Raw genomic sequence first — 17,150 nt, forward strand, 5'->3', positions numbered from 1 at the left:
CAATGTTGCCACGCCGATTTGCTTGCCATCGGTAGATTCATTAGGCAATTTTCGGTAGATTTCGGTAATTTTTCGGTAAATCGACTTTTTGTGGCAGAAAGGAGGTTGCACATAAACAATAACATTCTTTTTCGTCATTTATTTTATTATACACTATAAAACAATAAAAAACAAAAAACTAACACAGAACACTTACGTAAAAAAATAATAATTTACTAATTAAGTAGGTACATTTTGTCTTATTTTTCTAACAAAATACAGTATTACCTTTTATTTTTCGGATATTAATAATAATTATTATTATTCAATATCTTCCGTTTGTGTGTTTTTAACACTGTTTCTTATTTTTGAAATTAAATTATCTTTTACAGGAAAATCGTAACAGTAATTTTTATCCAATTAATTGTAAGAAGTAAACCAGTGATCGTTTCAGAGCTCACAAGTCAGTTTATTTCCGTGTTTCGTGTTTAACAGATTTATTTACGAAAATATTCTTTCTATTCCATTAGCTGAAGAATGGGGCAGACACAAGATATTCTCAACAAAATGAGACAGAATCTTTGCAATAAAGTCTCTTACAATATATAAGAAATGAAAGTACAAAGAAATGTTTTATTGAGAATTTTTAGATACATTGAAAATAAAATTTTTTTTCTTGAATTATCGCAAACTTTTCGGTAGATTTGGTGCTTCAATCGGTAGATCGGTAGATAGGTCCCAAAATCGGTAGATCTACCGAAAATTCGGTAGACGTGGCAACATTGGTTTACACAGCTGGATGACCTTGAGAACATCTGGTATCGGATTTTCCAGGACATTCTCATAGACGTCCCTGGAGGACAAGGGTTTAAAGTAGGGTGAATACTAGCTGGCGGTATGTTTTTAAATATTTTTAAGAACCTAACGCTCTACCGACTGAGCTAACCGGGCACTTTCATTCTAACGATTTTCGTTTTCTACCAGCGCAATATTCTATCTCTGTGTCAGTAGAATGCTGTCACCATCTTCCGATTTTCGAATCGAATTTCAGAGAAATTATCCACAGCGAGATTCGCCGTGTTGTCGAAATGCGATAAAAAGATTCGTCGTCGACAGAAAACTTGAATGTAATATCAATGCATTAATTTGCTTTTTGCTTTGCCTACATGCAATATCCAATTCAGTGTTATTGCAAAATATGCATTTGCAAGTATCCAATCAAACACGTCTTCTTCGCATATCCAGTTAAGACCAGCGTTCGTAAGTCTGTAAAATGCCATTCAATACTAGCAACGATCGGCAAAACGAAGGGAAAAAAAAGCCAACCGCCCGAACAGGGACTCGAACCCTGGACCGTTAGGTTAAAAGCCTAACGCTCTACCGACTGAGCTATCCGGGCCTTGTCTGCTAATTCTGCTCCTGGTCTGATAACACAACAGAGCATCATTTTCCACAAGAATCTCTCGCGTTAATAAATGTTTTAGCCTGCAAATTACCGACATCTGTCTTAAAAACATACCTTTCGCAATTGTTTCGAACGTCATGACGTTCGAAATTTAAGACAGATGTCGGTAATTTACAAATGCGAGCTGACGCGTCAGCTCGCATTTAGTCATTGCCGTCCACTTTTCCGTCGTCCTGTCTGCAATTTTCTATTGGTTCCAAGTGCAAACGGAATCTGTTTGTTTCCCATTCAATGCGTGTTATATCTCATGCGGTTGCGACAACTTCCGACTGCTGTAAACCAAATTGGTTTATCATGTTCAATCAGGTCTTTAGCTACTGTACACGATGCTGGTTTGCTTTCGCAACGGCGTAAAAAAATCTTAGCCCTTTGCCAAACTGCTACCGCACCCATAATCAAAAATTACGTAAAAACGCAGCCGACAGGATTCGAACCTGTACGGGAAGATACCAACGGATTTCTACTTTGTCGCCGTAACCACTCGGCCACGACCGCTTGCTGTTACTGCTCCAATTACTTTATACATCTCTATCCACGCGGTCACTGCAATCGCCGCTCAAATATATTTTCCAGTCTTTGCACTTGACGTTAATTTCTCCATCACATACGCTTGCAAAACGACAGGTTTGCAACTGCAACTCCTCCGCCTCCAGACTGCGCATACAACTCGAGTAATGGTGACATTTGATCGCAACTACAGCCTCCGAAATTTTCATCTCATTGTAGGTTCACATTTTCCATCCTCATTATTTCGGTTCTCGACTAACACCGATGTCAAATGTTTATTCACTCAAGCGATGGACCGTCAGATATCAAGTAAGTTGGCCAGTACATTCATGTCGGTCAAATAACTGTTGTCATAATTCGCAGATTTACTATTTCACTATTACAAAAACACAGACTACAGTATGTGAAATTCCAACGCGTCACAACTTACGCCCGAGTTGGAAACAAATTACGTACCCCGGCAAAAAAATATTATTAATTAACAAACGCGCAATCGATAGGATTCAAACCTGTGCGGGAAGATCCCAACGGATTTCAAATCCGTCGCCTTAACCACTCGGCCGCGACTGCTTTCTGCCTCTTTCTTGCAACCACGATTTCATGTTTCATTACTTTTCGTACGAAAACAGCTCCAACTTCAATTCTCTTTCCTACGGAATTGCCGCAACTTTTAAACATTTCCTGTAAATGCAGCGTTCGTTCATCTGTATAGGTTTTTTTACATCACAACTATATGAACCCGCGATTCGTAATTCATTCACAAACCAAACTTATCATAAAGGAACCAGAATAACAAACGATATATTGTCTCTCTTTCTTGGCTTATTATTCTTATTGTGCAAATCTACCGAACACATAGTCGGTTAGCCAAAAACGTTTTCATGCATACGACTGCATACGTAAATTATACAACTACGAGGTACGTTTTCTATTTTACAATTACAGTAGACCCCTATAAAACGGGTTCATACAATGCGGATTCGTATATAGCGGTGAAAAAATTGCGATCGTATTCGTGTAAACACGCTAAAAGAAACTCGTAAAATACGGTAAAACGTCATCGCCGACTCGTGTCGCGGCAGGATTGGTCGAATCTAGACCAATAGCGGATATTGCACAAACCGTTGAATTTAAACGAGCAGCGGACCTACTAAAAAGTATTATTTAACGACCATAAAAATTATATTTATATTAATGATGTCTCCAAAGTTCAGTAAATTTTTCACAGAAAAATAATTTACCAGGAAATGCGCTCGCCGTTCGGTGCGCCGCTCCACGACGAAAACAAGCTTAAGCAATGGCGTCGTCGAACGGTGCACACTCGGTAAGTAATCCTACAATTTTTTGTTTATAGCATAGTTTATATGGGCCGTGTTCAGTAACGCAGAACACCTAAGTTAGAATTCTGAGTGGCTTAGTGGGCGGAGCTAAGAATACATAAAAGAAGCTAGTGGTGGGAGGAGCCAAGCAGTAGTTAGAAACGAGTTCAAGCAGCATAACTAGACTTAGCAAGAATTCTGCGTTACTGAACACGGCCTTGGTCTTAACCGTCTCGGCCATCCGGCCTGCTTATGTCTATGATTAAAAAGACTTACATATAAGGCGAAAAAAATGAAAAAATAATGAAAAAAACTATATCTTATTTGTTACAATTTATTTTATATTTTAAGTTTTTAACTTTTTTTAAAATTTACATAAAAATTAATTTTTATGTATTGAACGACAAAACCAGAAGGCGCCCCTATCTGCGATATGTTGTAATGTTTATATTAAGGCTGAAGTATGTTAGAAAATCTACGGGATAAAATTATTAATGTTCAGCAAGATTTATCGGCGAGGTAAATATAACTAATATAATTAATTAATAAATATGAATATATAGATTCGATTTAATATGATTTTAAGATCAGATAAATTTTACACGCTCAATAATGTCACTAATTGTCTTCTCATTTAACGTTATGTAGTAGATGTTACTTTTAGTCAAATTGTGTATAGGTTATGTATAGATAATTTATCTAAAGTAACTTTTAATATATTTATAATTGCATTTGCTTCTTTTTTTTTCTACATCAATGCAATTTGCAAAATCATATGTTTTAAAAATTTTTATATTCAAAATACCTGAAAAAGAAATATCTAAATTTGCTTTTAAAAAATAAATATCTAAATTTGCTTTTAAGGTGGTGCATTATCTTAAGGGCAAAAAGGGCAATTGCCTGGGATTCCACCAAGGGGCCTCAAACCAATCTTTTATCAGAAAATGTTCCCTCGGAGAAAAATATGTGAAGTTCACACTATACCTGGGGTCTCCTAATTCAAATTTGACTGTGCCGCACAAAACTATAATGTGCCACTGCACAAATTCCACATTTTTCAAGAAGGGAGAATCTGCCCTATCGTTGCAATACACCCAAACTTGATATAAATGATTCTATTATACCTTCCTTATTGAAAGTTATAGTAGAACCATTTTATATTTAGTCTTGAAAATATTTGTATTAGTTTTGATAATTAAACTAAAAAATGTAGTAAAGGAGCTGTGGCTAAAAAGAAATTTAGATTTTATTTATATGTTAACAAACTTTTTGGAAGTATTTCCAAGATTATTGTAAGGTTACATCATAACATGTTTTGATTGACTATTAAAAGATTAGTAATGGTCATTTATTGCTGTGATTATAATGATTTTTTTTGTCATATTTTTTCTGTGTTTTTTCATGACATATATCAAATAGGAAAAACTGTTTTTAATATATGGAGTCTTTTATTAGAAACAGATTTCTTAAATCTAAACACTTTTTAATATATTTCTTGATTTAGACAAATTACTGGAGCTACTATCAGCTTTTATGGGTCTTGTCAACATGTCAGCTCAGTGCTAACATTTTGTTTTTTCACCATTTTGGTTTCATTTTTGTTTTCACTCTTATTTATTCTGCAAAATTAGATAATTTAGCTTTGGTTTAAGAATTAAGATTTGGTGTTACAATATTCAGTTAACATTATCCATAAGTGTCATTTGTGTGTGCTATCTACTGGTTATTTCTATAATATGGCCTGTGATAGTTTTCAAACTAAAATTTAGCTATAGTAAAACCTTACATATCTGGCTACCTTTGGGATTATATATTTATATTAAAACTTATGCAGTGTTACAGGGGAATTTCAGGAGTATCCACATAGCTGAGGTGACCCAAGTTTTATTGTATTTTCCAATCATTCTATTCAAAAACACATTTTTTTTTGAGTTTCTCAAAAATGTGTTTTTGTGTCAGTTTTCTTTTGGATATTTGAATGAATGATATATGTCAGATTTTTTCCAGATATCAGCTTTCTCAACATTTTGAAGGTTTATATATATTGTTTTTAATTACAGTATATATATACTGTAATTAAAAACAATATTAGAAAAACGTAAAGCATCTAATTAGGCAATTTTTTGTCCATTTTCTAAATTAAAAAAACATNAAATCAAGTAATTCATGTATAAATGTTTTATTATAAAATCATTACAGTGGTACCTCAGGTTACGAACGCCCCAGCATACGAAATTTTCAGGATACGACATGAAATTCGAACATATTTTTGCTCCACGATACGAACAAAAACTCACCATACGACGTTACATTAGTTCGCATTTTTCATTTGTTTTTCTTACTACAGTTATATTTTTTAATGTATTACTTGGCCTTAATTTGAGTATGTTTTTCGCGTTGGAACAAATTATTTGATTTTACGTGTAATCGTATGGGGAAAAATGATTCACCTTACGACATTTTCATGATACGATCTCAGTTTCGGAACGGATTAATTTCGTATCCTGAGGTACCACTGTAATCAAAATAATATAATTTTTAGATTAACATTTATTCAAATAATCAGCAAACTGATAGTTATAAAAATATCTTAATCTCAATGCAATTCACACTGAAAAGTTATCAATCAGAATTGAATCTCAATAGAATCTTTTATAATCATCTAAATTAAAGCAGATGAAATATAGATATATATAGTGTGTGTTGTAATTAAAAACAATATTAGAATACAGAATCGTACCAATTTTGAACAAAATTTTAAATTTATTAATTTTCAGTTTAAAATTTTGTTTGAAATCGGTATGATTCTGTATATATCTGAGGATGACGCCTTTTACTGCATCAAAAGCACTTGTAAGAAAATAAAATTTACAGTAAAACAATAGTTAATGCCTTTTTTGTGTGAATTTTCTCCAATCAGTAAAAATTTTTGGCGTGACATCCACCATACACGTAAGTAATAAATGTTGTTGTGTATACAGAAATTAAAATAACATTCTATACATTTATGCAGTAACCTATTAAAAAATTTACAGAATTGAATGTCAACGTAAGAATTAAATTTAATAAGTGTGAATGAAATTTTTAGATTACTTGTATTTTTTTCATTGTATAATGTAATCCAGTTTTAGATGAATTTTTTTTATAAAAAAAATAATTTTCTGATATATATGTAAATATTCATTATAAAAAATTAAATTAAACATATATTTTAATTACAAAAATATTATTCTTAATTTTGATTTATTTACAAAAAGCAAGATAAATTATGTTGATTCTTTATCCATTTTAGAATACATCTTTTCAGAATTGCAATAATTTGTCTTAATTTTGTATTAATTTTATTGATGCTTGCATTTCAGGTATGCAATACACACACAATTTACTAATATCTTCTATGTGCAAAAATACAAAAAATGTTGTCAAAATGTCAACATTTTGATTAACAGATAAATAGTTTTAAAAGTTTATCGAATAATTTCTGTTTAATAATTCTGGTGTTTTCCTTATGTGGATTTTAAGATGAAATTAACAGTATAAATACAGTACAAAATAAATTTTTAAATATTATTTTTGTAAAAACTTTTTCTGATTTGAAACATATTAAATGTTCTCTTATCAAATATTCTTCAACTGACTTTTATAAAATAAACCAATAAAAATTTATATTCTATTAACATAAACATTTAAACTATAAAATTCAAAATGCATATGATTGTACAAAAATATCTTTAGGATATTTTTAAAAATTATACAAGCATATTTTTTGACAGTATTAATTAAGAAATTTATAATTTGAAAAAATTTTTAAGTTAATTTTTTAAGCAAACTTAGGCTAAATCATAATGAAGTGTAATATTCAGAAATAAACAATGATTAAATATCATTTTAAAAAATGCTTTTCTTTTATAATTGTAATTGACGTCAATCTTAATTTATGTCATATAATTTAAGCATGACGTCAATCTTAATTTATTGATTTTAGCTTTGTATCTTTTATGTATCTATGCTTTTTTACATGATAAGCCTGAATTGAACACATTGTAAGAAAGGTCAACTTAACATATCAAGAGACAATTATAAGTTAATGAAATTGTCTAAAATAGAATGTTAACTTTATTAAAGTTACAATTGAAATATAAGATAAAATGAATAGCATTTTATCAAATTTTTAAAGTTGTTTTCCCAATTTCCTAGAAACAATAAAAAAAAAGAATCAATATTTTGGATTTACGTATTCAAAGAATTTATTGATTTTTCTCCACGGGAAGTATAAATTTTAGCATTGGTATTATTTAGAGTAACTCTAGTAAAATCTTGCTAATTTGAATTTAATTACTTTAATTTGTGAATGCCAATTTCTTTCAAATTCTAAATTTAACTTCAATTCTAATTCTGATTATACAGATAAAGCCTTAAGGAACCATAAAATACTTTGAGTTATCCAATATTCAAATTATTAGAAATGTGTGAAAAAGGATACGTCTTATAAATAGGAGGAATAAAATGATAAGTAATTGAATTACCATATTTCATGTAATAATTGCTAGTAGACAATTTTTTTGGGGGGGAGTGATTATCTATATCTATATCTATATCTATACTACTATATAAAGAGACAATGTATTTTTCGTTTGTGACCACTAACCGTGAAAACTACTGAACCAATCGTTACCAAATTTTAACTGTAGCATCTTTATGACCCCCGGAATGTTTACCACTAATCAAACCTGCAGATTTTTTGTTAAACATTCATATAAATTAAAAGATATCATCTAGGGTTAAGGCTTTTATGTCCAACAGATGGCGCTACGAGTATGACGCCCTAAGTTTGCTTTTCTGTGAGGATGAACTAAAGCAGATCATCTTCTATCTATCTATATAAATAAAAATGTAATGTTCGTTTGTTCCTACCAATTCCTTTGAAATTTTCACACAATTCGAATACGCACGTATTTTTATATAATATACATGTCGAAATTCCCCCCACTGGGGGGAGATGAACAGGATTAAGGCTTACCATAAAGAACTCTGCTTCTATTTCTACTATTTTAGATGCGGTTTTTTGCGTTTTTGATTGTGTTTTAATAGGGTATGCCGAGAGAATGTACACTAAGAAATTTTTCGAAAAATTTCCCCCCACACGGGGGAAGTGTTATACATTTATAATAGATACATTTTGAGCCACAACAACGCGTGGCGGGGTCTGCTAGTTGGAGTATAAAAATATTGACATTGTAGAGAGGAAATACATAATTTCAAAAGAGATAAAAAAAAAATAGTTAAATCAGAATAATGTAACAAATATATAAAAAATCATTTGAATGAAATACTTGAATTAATTTACCTTTAATTAACTTTTTAAATTTTGATAATTTCTGATATTCAATAATAATGAAACTAAAAGCAATATTGGGCAATATTCATTTTACCAGCTTCAATATTGGAAAGTATCATATCAATAAATGATTATTTGATAATATTGAACAATAATATACTGCTGCTTAGATCAACTGGTGTGCAGTTTATCTCACAAAACAAATTAGATGGGCAATTATTATTATAAGAATATTTATGTATGCAATTATTGCAGGAAATATGGTAGCTGACTTCAGATTAGCAAAGTTACACCTCATTCCAGTTTAACTATCTTGTTTGATGTTTCTCACAAGTTTTAAAAAACATTAATTCTTCCTTTCAAGGATTTTCAGTTACTGCTAGATACCAATGTTTTTATGACATTTTTTTTAATTTGTAAAATAAGATACTCTGAGAACAATATTTCAAAAAAATTTTATCCTTTGCATATTTTTTACAATTACATACATTATTATTCACTATTAATGAATTTTGAATATGGTAAATTTCTACTGCTAAATTGTTAAAAGAAAGTGACTTATTAGATTTATCAAAAACTTGCTTTATCATTAGGAGCCTGTTTATCATAAAATGTAAAATTGAAATTCAGAACCTGTTTTTGTATTTAGTGAAAAGTAGACATTTCTGATGATGAACCAGTACATTTCATAGTACAAAGTATAAATGAATATAATCAAAACAGAATGAGTCCAAAGTACTTGGGGCTCATTCTGTTTTGATTATATTCATTTATTTTTTGTTTTTCTATAACTAATATTTTGGATAGTAGGATGGAGAAATCACTGAAATTGGCATTATATGTGCATTTATCACAAGTATTTTCAACGATCCTAATGTTGTCGTCGTCAGGTGAATACACCTGATCCTGAATAATGCCAATCTCAGTGATTTCTCCATCCTACTATACAGTATTTGGTGTGAACATCAATCCATGAATATTAGATTTTGGATATTCGTAAAAATTGAAGATTAATCTCAAAGTAGGTCCAGACTTGTTGCATAGCCTCATATTATATTAGTGTGGATGGCATTTTTGCCGCCATATCAAAGGAATTATATGCAATACAGGAAAGCAGTTTGGACTTGGACATGTTTTATCAGTCTATTGTTTGAGTTCCACATTGGAGTTCAAATGCTATATGCTAAAAGTTTGTGTTTTTTCTGTATGTTTATATTTGGAGTGGTGTGAAGTAAGAAGGAAATTATAAAATTAATTGATGAATACAAGAAAAGAGATGTGATTTGGGATCCAAAAAACTGAATGCCAAAAAACACAGTATCACTGCCAACCTTTCCTGAACAAAACTGCTTTTTTTAAACACTGTATTATTGTTATAAATTTCTAATCAAAGTGATCAAAAACTGAAAATCTGATGGATGCATCTTTGTAAAGTTTTTGTACATCCCACTCATTAATTGAAAATTAAGGCTTTCAATGGATTTGACCAATATAAACATCCCTACTTGTGTAAGGTTGCCGACAGAGTGCAAAAATGTCAAGAGGGTCGAGCAGTCGCAAAGGGTTGTATTTGGGTGATTGGCACTGAGAGAGAATCTACGGTTACAAGAAACCATTTATTTGACATGAAAGAAGCTTACAAGATTTCCACGATCTTGGAAGTTCTACGTTGGCAGCAGCCTCTGGGTCGTCCTCTTTTTCCAAGATAGTCCCATTTTGAAGGAGTGTCCTTGGTTTGCAAATGACCAATTCCATCGACATCTTGACAATTCTGGGATGATGTGGTCAACCTCCATTGATGGAAAGATGTCAATCTGAGGTCGGGAGATGGAGACGAAGATGAAGATGGGCCCACACACACACACACACAAAACAATAGATCCATTACTTGGAACTTTCAGGAAAGAAGCTGTTGCATCCTTGAATTCTCAAGTTTTATCCGTTTTCCTCCGGTTTCACTTTCTGATTGGTCTCTCTCGTCACCTGGTGACAATTCAAAACCTTTCGGGGGCACAGGAAAGGTCAAAATCAAAGTTTAATTCGATTCCCATCCAGAGATAGTTGATCTTCGCTTTTCCATTGTTCTATTGTTTAGTCCAATCTCCTCTTCCAGCATATATAAGCTAACGAACCTGTTTTATATGCTGGAAGAGGAGATCGGACCGAAGATCTGGGTAGTGTAAGTCTATTCTTTATTAGTTCTTAAAAGTTTCCGTCGTTTTCATTAAGAAAAAGTATTTCTAACTTCTATTTTTTTTCTCAAAAAAAAAAAAAATTATTTTGTCCTTAAAAATAAATTAATTTAATGTGAATTTCAATGAGTTTTGGACCTGTCCAGAGCCTTACACTTGCACAGATGCACAAATGCCCTATTATTGTTTGCAGTATTACTGTGAAAGACCGAAATTAGAGAATGTCAATATTCTCTGGTGAATGTTGACACATACAAAATACATTGGTGAAAGATTGAATATTTGATTATACATTCGAACAATAGCTGGTATATGTTGACAAGCACAAATAAGCTTTGGTGGAGGTCGAAACAATACATGAGAAGCCGATGTCGACAGAGAGGCGACAGTCTGTCGCCAAATTCTTTGCCATTTCCTTCTGCTTAAATTGGTGATACCATACGAATACAAGTCCTTGATGTCGACCGTGGCCGTACAGATGCTTGAAATGTGTTGGTGGTTGTTGTTGGAATAGAAGACTCCGACTTTTATAAATTAGCAAACAAAATTACCCTCAAGCAGCTTTATACCCGTAATCAGTTCGTAATTTGTAAAGAAAAGTTACTTTCCATAGATGATATTTATATATATATCTATATATTTCTTCTCGAGAAATATCGCCGAGAGAAGCAGCTGCAGCTAATTCGAAAAGTGGAGGGCAACGCTATATATGCTATCATTGCAAAAAAAAGCGATCCACAAATAGATGCAGTTGTAAAAGCAAAGGACTTGTGCAATTCAAAGTGCCATAACAGTTTAAGTTGTTGCAATAAATAAGATTGTATAACGTTAATCACATAATTTATGTGTAAGTTTATTATTGTATTATTTTCTTTAATGATTTAGAATGTACTGTTCGTTTTAGGTTCAACAGTTTATTTACATGTGCTGTTACTTAAACTTTCTCCTATTTTGACATATTAAAAAGTTGCTTTTTTGTCTTAATGTAATAAAAATATTTTTATTCAACATTCACTATCAGTGAATGCTGAATGTCGACATTTGCCAGTGTAAGTGAGAAATAATGATATTTAGCAAATATTTTGTACATACACAAAATGACTGTGTGAATGCTGACGTTCACCGGAGAATGTTGACATTTGCCAGATATCGGTCATTCACAGTAACACAGTCACTGCTATGGATGTGATGATTACTCCTTAAAATCTGGATCCACATTCTGGAGCTTCACTTCATTCCCTGATAGTATAAGGAAACAAAATACAGGATGTAGGAAGAAAATGAGCCATGTTGTATTGTATTGTATCACCAGATTGATATGCCATGATGGTATGACACAAAGATACACAAGTCTGGATCCATCTTTAGTTTTAAATTTGTTAGATTTTTTCATTCAATTGAAATTAGATTATTCTTAATCTATTATTATTATTATTAATCTTTAACTTAAATTAGTAATATATATTTATTATTAATCTCTGAAATCCCAAACCATCATTTTTTGACAACAAAATGTAATGCATGCATAGATTCGTCACCTGGCCATCCAAGTTTTATTTTGTCTATGGTGGTCATTGCTGTTTCTCTTTATGGTTGCTTGGCAGTACTGAATTGGATTTGCTGCAGATGTAGATCACCACCTCCTCCACATTCATTGGAAGAGGTGGTTGTCCAGCTGGCTTCTTTTTGGTGATATGTGAAAGGCACAGTTTGCATATCCAAACATTCTGATTCCTTCAGGATCTCTGGAAAAGATTCAACCACATTGTGGAGGTCATCACACTGGAAATGCTTGATTGGGTCTTGCAGACATTTGACTATCAGTTGGATTTGTACTCGGTGACCAAAATTGTGCATGTTGTGTACACAGAAGTACTTAGATACACACTACACTTGACCAGTTGCAGTTCATTTGAGATGGTATCCTTATAAAATAGGAAATATAGAAAATACATTCAGTGAAACCCCCATATTCTTTTATCAATATCATGTACAGTACTTACATGCATAAATTTTGTTTTATTAGAAAATATACAGAAAAATTTGAAAATGATGAATTTAGATTTGTTTCAAAATCATGATTGTTAGTTTTCTTTCAAAATTGTGTGTATAATAACACTGTTAATTTCTATATAGAAAAGCAAGAAAGAAACAAATGAAAATTACACTTCCATAAGCAATGTATAAATTTATATCTTTAGATATATGTATATAGTTTAATGTATAATAATTTTTCTGTTTTTACAGTTTGAGAAGTCTTACAACTGGAGAATCATCATCATTTAGGTATATTTGTTTGATTTTCAGTTTTTTATATTTTTGTATTGATTATTTACTAATTTTTGAAGAATTTTTTATTAAAAGTAACAGCAAAAACTGGATAGGATTCATACAAACAATCACAAAAATCCAATAATCCATGAACTAAAACTTATGGTTTTAGTAATAAATTGTTATTTTCATACTGGATTACTCAAATTTTTTTATTGTTGAATATTAAAAATTAAATAATTATTGATTTAATAAAGATTAAATAAGATTTTTTTAAAATGATATGCTGAAGTGGTTGAAGTGTCAGCCTAACTGCTGGGGATCCAGGATCAAATTTGGGTGATAACTCCAGGAACTTTTCATGGACAGTCTGTCTTTGATATGTTGGACCCCATGTCTCATCACCTGGCTATTGTTGGCTTCTTGAATCTGTGATAAGTATGATTCAAAAGGCTGTTAGTGACCATATGATGGAAAGAAAGAAAAATAGAAAAAAAGTTGACCAGTTGACACAATTTAGAAGATACTATATGAAAAAAACTGTTTCCAAATTTTAATTTATTTTGAAAATATGATTGTGAAATTGTGAGCATTCAAATATGTGATAGTTTAAAATATGGTAGAAAATGAATTCAGACATTTACATTATGTATTCTTTATTTTGACATTCTCTAAATTAGTGCATTTTAATTGACTTTGTATAGATCCTAATTCTATAATTCAAGATTATAAATTTATTGACTGACATATAAAATTATTTTTAAGAGAGTAAAATTTTATAACTGAATTATTTGCTCTTTTAGTATTTGTGAAAATATGATGAAATATTTTTTTATTATTACAGATATGTGCATTGTATATTTATTAGAATCTTATATTTTTAGATCAAACCGAACACTTAATTATAGAAATTGTAATTTAAATGCAGGAGCTGATCTACTACACCAGTAAGTGTATTTTGACAATTAAAAATGAATTTATAATGCACTGTTTTTGCTATAAAAATTTCTTATTAGTTTTATGATAACTACTGTTTTTGTTATAAACATTTTATATTAATTTTGCATTAATCACACTGTTTTTTAAATAAAATTTTAATGTAACTTTTTCAAAAATTTATGCTATATCAATATTGAAGTAAAATTTTATTTATGTTAGTTATCAATGTAAGTGGGAAGATCTTCATAACATAGCAGAAGAAAATGCAAAAACAGCCGAGGTATTTTTATTACTTTTATTTTTTTAGAAATGCTTTATATGAATATTTATTAAGTAAATTTTTATGATGATTGTTATTTATAGAATATTGATAAGCTGATAGGTGATGTTCATAAATATAGTGAAGAAAAATTAAATGCAATACAGCAACTCAACTCTCAGTTAAGTCTTCTGCCAAAGTTGCATAATAGTATTCAAGCACTAATGACTAAAATAGGTAAGTTTAATAACCTGCAAACACTTTATACATTTTTTAATGTAAAATACACATTTTATACATGTTCTATATAAAATAACTGATGATGTCTGTTAAAGACAGACAAAAACATTCATATCAGTAAAAATATTGGAATATTTTTTTTCTGGTTTTGGTGTCTGTGTATTTACATTTTTTTGTGGTGATTTGTTTTACTGTGTGTGGTCTTATAATTTTTAAATACTGCAGTATTTAATTTAATTCAGTTATGTATGCATATAATGTGTATATATATATATATATATATATATATATATACAGACACTATATGCATATATGTTTGAATAGTTTCCAGAGACCTATAAATAAAGTCTGCTTTAATTAAGTATTGTTTATTCTTTTTTCCTTTTTCTTAATAGGTGAATTGGAAGGGCTTTTTGAAGAAGTAGAAAGTTCAATATTATATTTAGAAGATATGATTGAAACCCAAGAACTTCAAGAAAAACAACTTGATTACAGATTTCAACTTGCTCTTTTTCAAAAAAAGAAATTGGCAGAATATGAACAAACTAAAGGTTTGTAGAATTTTATTATTATTTTAAAAATGAATTGATATTAATTTATTTTGTGACATAGATTAATTTTAACTCTTAATAATAACTCTGAAAATAATAATTTTTTTTTATAGTTAAGTTGGCTGGTGAACATGCTTATAAAGTCTTAGAATTTGAACAAAAACAACAATCAGTTTTACAAGAAAGACAAGAAGCATTTCGCGAAGCATTTGAAGAAGAAATGAATCACTATAAAGCTCATGGACGTATTGAAAGTAAGATACGATGTCTCTTGTATGAATTTTTACATATAAATTATAAAAAAATCATTATACAGAAATTTTATCAAAATAAAAAAAAATACAAACATTCCACACGCATTTTTTTCAAAAATGTAGTCATTATGCTAAATACATTTACAACAAAATGATAAGGCAAATTGGACATAAAACTTTTAGAATAACATATCATATAAAAAGAAATTTTTGTTAATTTTTATGATCTTACTAGTTTAATTTTTAAAAGATACCAGACTTAAATCTTTTGCAGAAAATTAGAATTATGTTATGAAATAATCTGAATTAGAAAAAATAATAATAAAGTATATTTGTTTTTTGAAGATTTTTTTTCAATACAATGAAATGAATTAATTTCATTATATGTGATTATACATTAATATTTCCAAAATGTTGAAATCATGTTATAAAGTGAAGCATAATTATTAAAACGTTATGAATAAAGCTTTGAATATATATTTTTTCCTTATTTATAAACTGCAGTTTTCTTACAAATGAGAAGGTAAAATATAATTTGGAATCTATAAATTTTTCCCCCATCAAAATTACAGAATTAAATAACATGCTGCATTTTGATATTGTAAATTCTAACTAGATTTTATAACAGATAGATAAACAATTTTGTATTAAATATCTAAATTTTTTACAGGAATTTCTAGCTGTAGTAGTGGGAGTGGTGTGTTGCTTTCAGATATCAATTTAGAAAATGATAGAACTGATCTAGATGCCTTTTTGGCTGAAGAGGCAACTGAAAATTCATTCATTCCAGGTAAAATTATCATTTTTATCTAATACAAAAAGATGTTATTTGAGGGGCAGTTTTTAGTTCTTTATTAGTTTGCTAGGTTGGGTGTTATTTGTAATAAGAATAAAGGTAAAAAATATATTTAATACAAAAAATTTTGTCTTCACAATCATAATTCATCATTAAAAATTTACATTTTTAAACTGTGTACATTTTTTAATAAAAAGTTGTTTTTTTGTAAGTGAAGATTTGATTTTTTTTTTGTTTGTTTGTCAATGGTGTCTGTGAAATGAGAGATTCTGAAGACAATTTTTTTTGTATTAAATATATTTTTAACTATATAAATTACCATTGGCCATTTTTTAAAGAAGAATAAAGGTATTGAATAATATCTATCAATGTAGGATTTAAAATTCATAAATAATTTAATAAACTAGAATAAAAATAAAAACTTTGCAAAAAAACAAAAAAAAAATTATATATATATATTATTTTACAGCCTTTAAATCTTCAGATTTTAGCTTATTATTTAGAATTATTTAATTGATAGTTGATGTTTCTTCTAGTGATCACTTAAAGTATAGATTGTGTCAGATACAGAATTTTCTATTGACTGAAAGTAAATTTAATCTATTTCTATTTCTATTAATGTAGTTGAAAACAAAAAATTGCATCTAAAATAGTACAGTAGAAGCCATTCTTCAGGTTAAGGCTTAATGCTCTTCTCCCCCCCATGGGAATTTCAAAAAAAATCCCTTCTTAGCGTATTTTCATGACGCACCCAGTGTACCAAATTTCACCTCTAGGCTCAGCAGTTTGCTCTGGGCGATGATGAATCAGTCAGTCAGGACGAATAATTTTATATATTTAGATATGATGAATTATAAATAATAATGAAATTTAATTATATTTTCCAGTAACAACAGAACAGCACCTTTCAAGTGAAGAAACTGACACTTCCACAGATGTTGAGAAAGTCTAAAGAATTTTATGCATTCCTTCTTTAAATTAAAATGAATGTAAATATCTATTGTCCTTTTATGTCAAATCTTATAATCAAAATGATAATG

At 29.9% G+C, this 17,150-nt stretch overlaps 1 protein-coding gene and 2 non-coding genes across 3 annotated transcripts; 1 reads left to right on the forward strand and 2 right to left on the reverse strand.

The window, feature by feature from the left end:
* Positions 1–1,305: 1,305 nt before the first annotated feature.
* On the reverse strand, positions 1,306–1,378 carry Trnak-uuu. The gene has a single exon. It is a non-coding gene; the product is annotated as a tRNA-Lys (tRNA).
* Positions 1,379–2,439: 1,061 nt separating this feature from the next.
* Positions 2,440–2,521, reverse strand: Trnas-uga. Its single transcript has one exon. It is a non-coding gene; the product is annotated as a tRNA-Ser (tRNA).
* A 1,073-nt stretch (positions 2,522–3,594) lies between these two features.
* Positions 3,595–17,130, forward strand: LOC111625942 (dysbindin-like). The gene is made up of 9 exons (XM_023369205.1): positions 3,595–3,789; positions 13,048–13,086; positions 13,956–14,018; positions 14,230–14,290; positions 14,374–14,506; positions 14,905–15,060; positions 15,174–15,314; positions 15,985–16,104; positions 16,998–17,130. The coding sequence occupies exons 1-9, from the start codon at positions 3,734–3,736 to the stop codon at positions 17,060–17,062; spliced, it is 834 nt and encodes a 277-aa protein (XP_023224973.1). The 5' UTR covers positions 3,595–3,733; the 3' UTR covers positions 17,063–17,130.
* The last annotated feature ends 20 nt before the right edge of the window (positions 17,131–17,150 follow it).

The sequence above is a fragment of the Centruroides sculpturatus genome, unplaced genomic scaffold, assembly GCF_000671375.1.
Source record: "Centruroides sculpturatus isolate CEXI.00-Female unplaced genomic scaffold, Cexi_2.0 scaffold448, whole genome shotgun sequence".
Lineage (NCBI taxonomy): Eukaryota > Metazoa > Arthropoda > Arachnida > Scorpiones > Buthidae > Centruroides > Centruroides sculpturatus.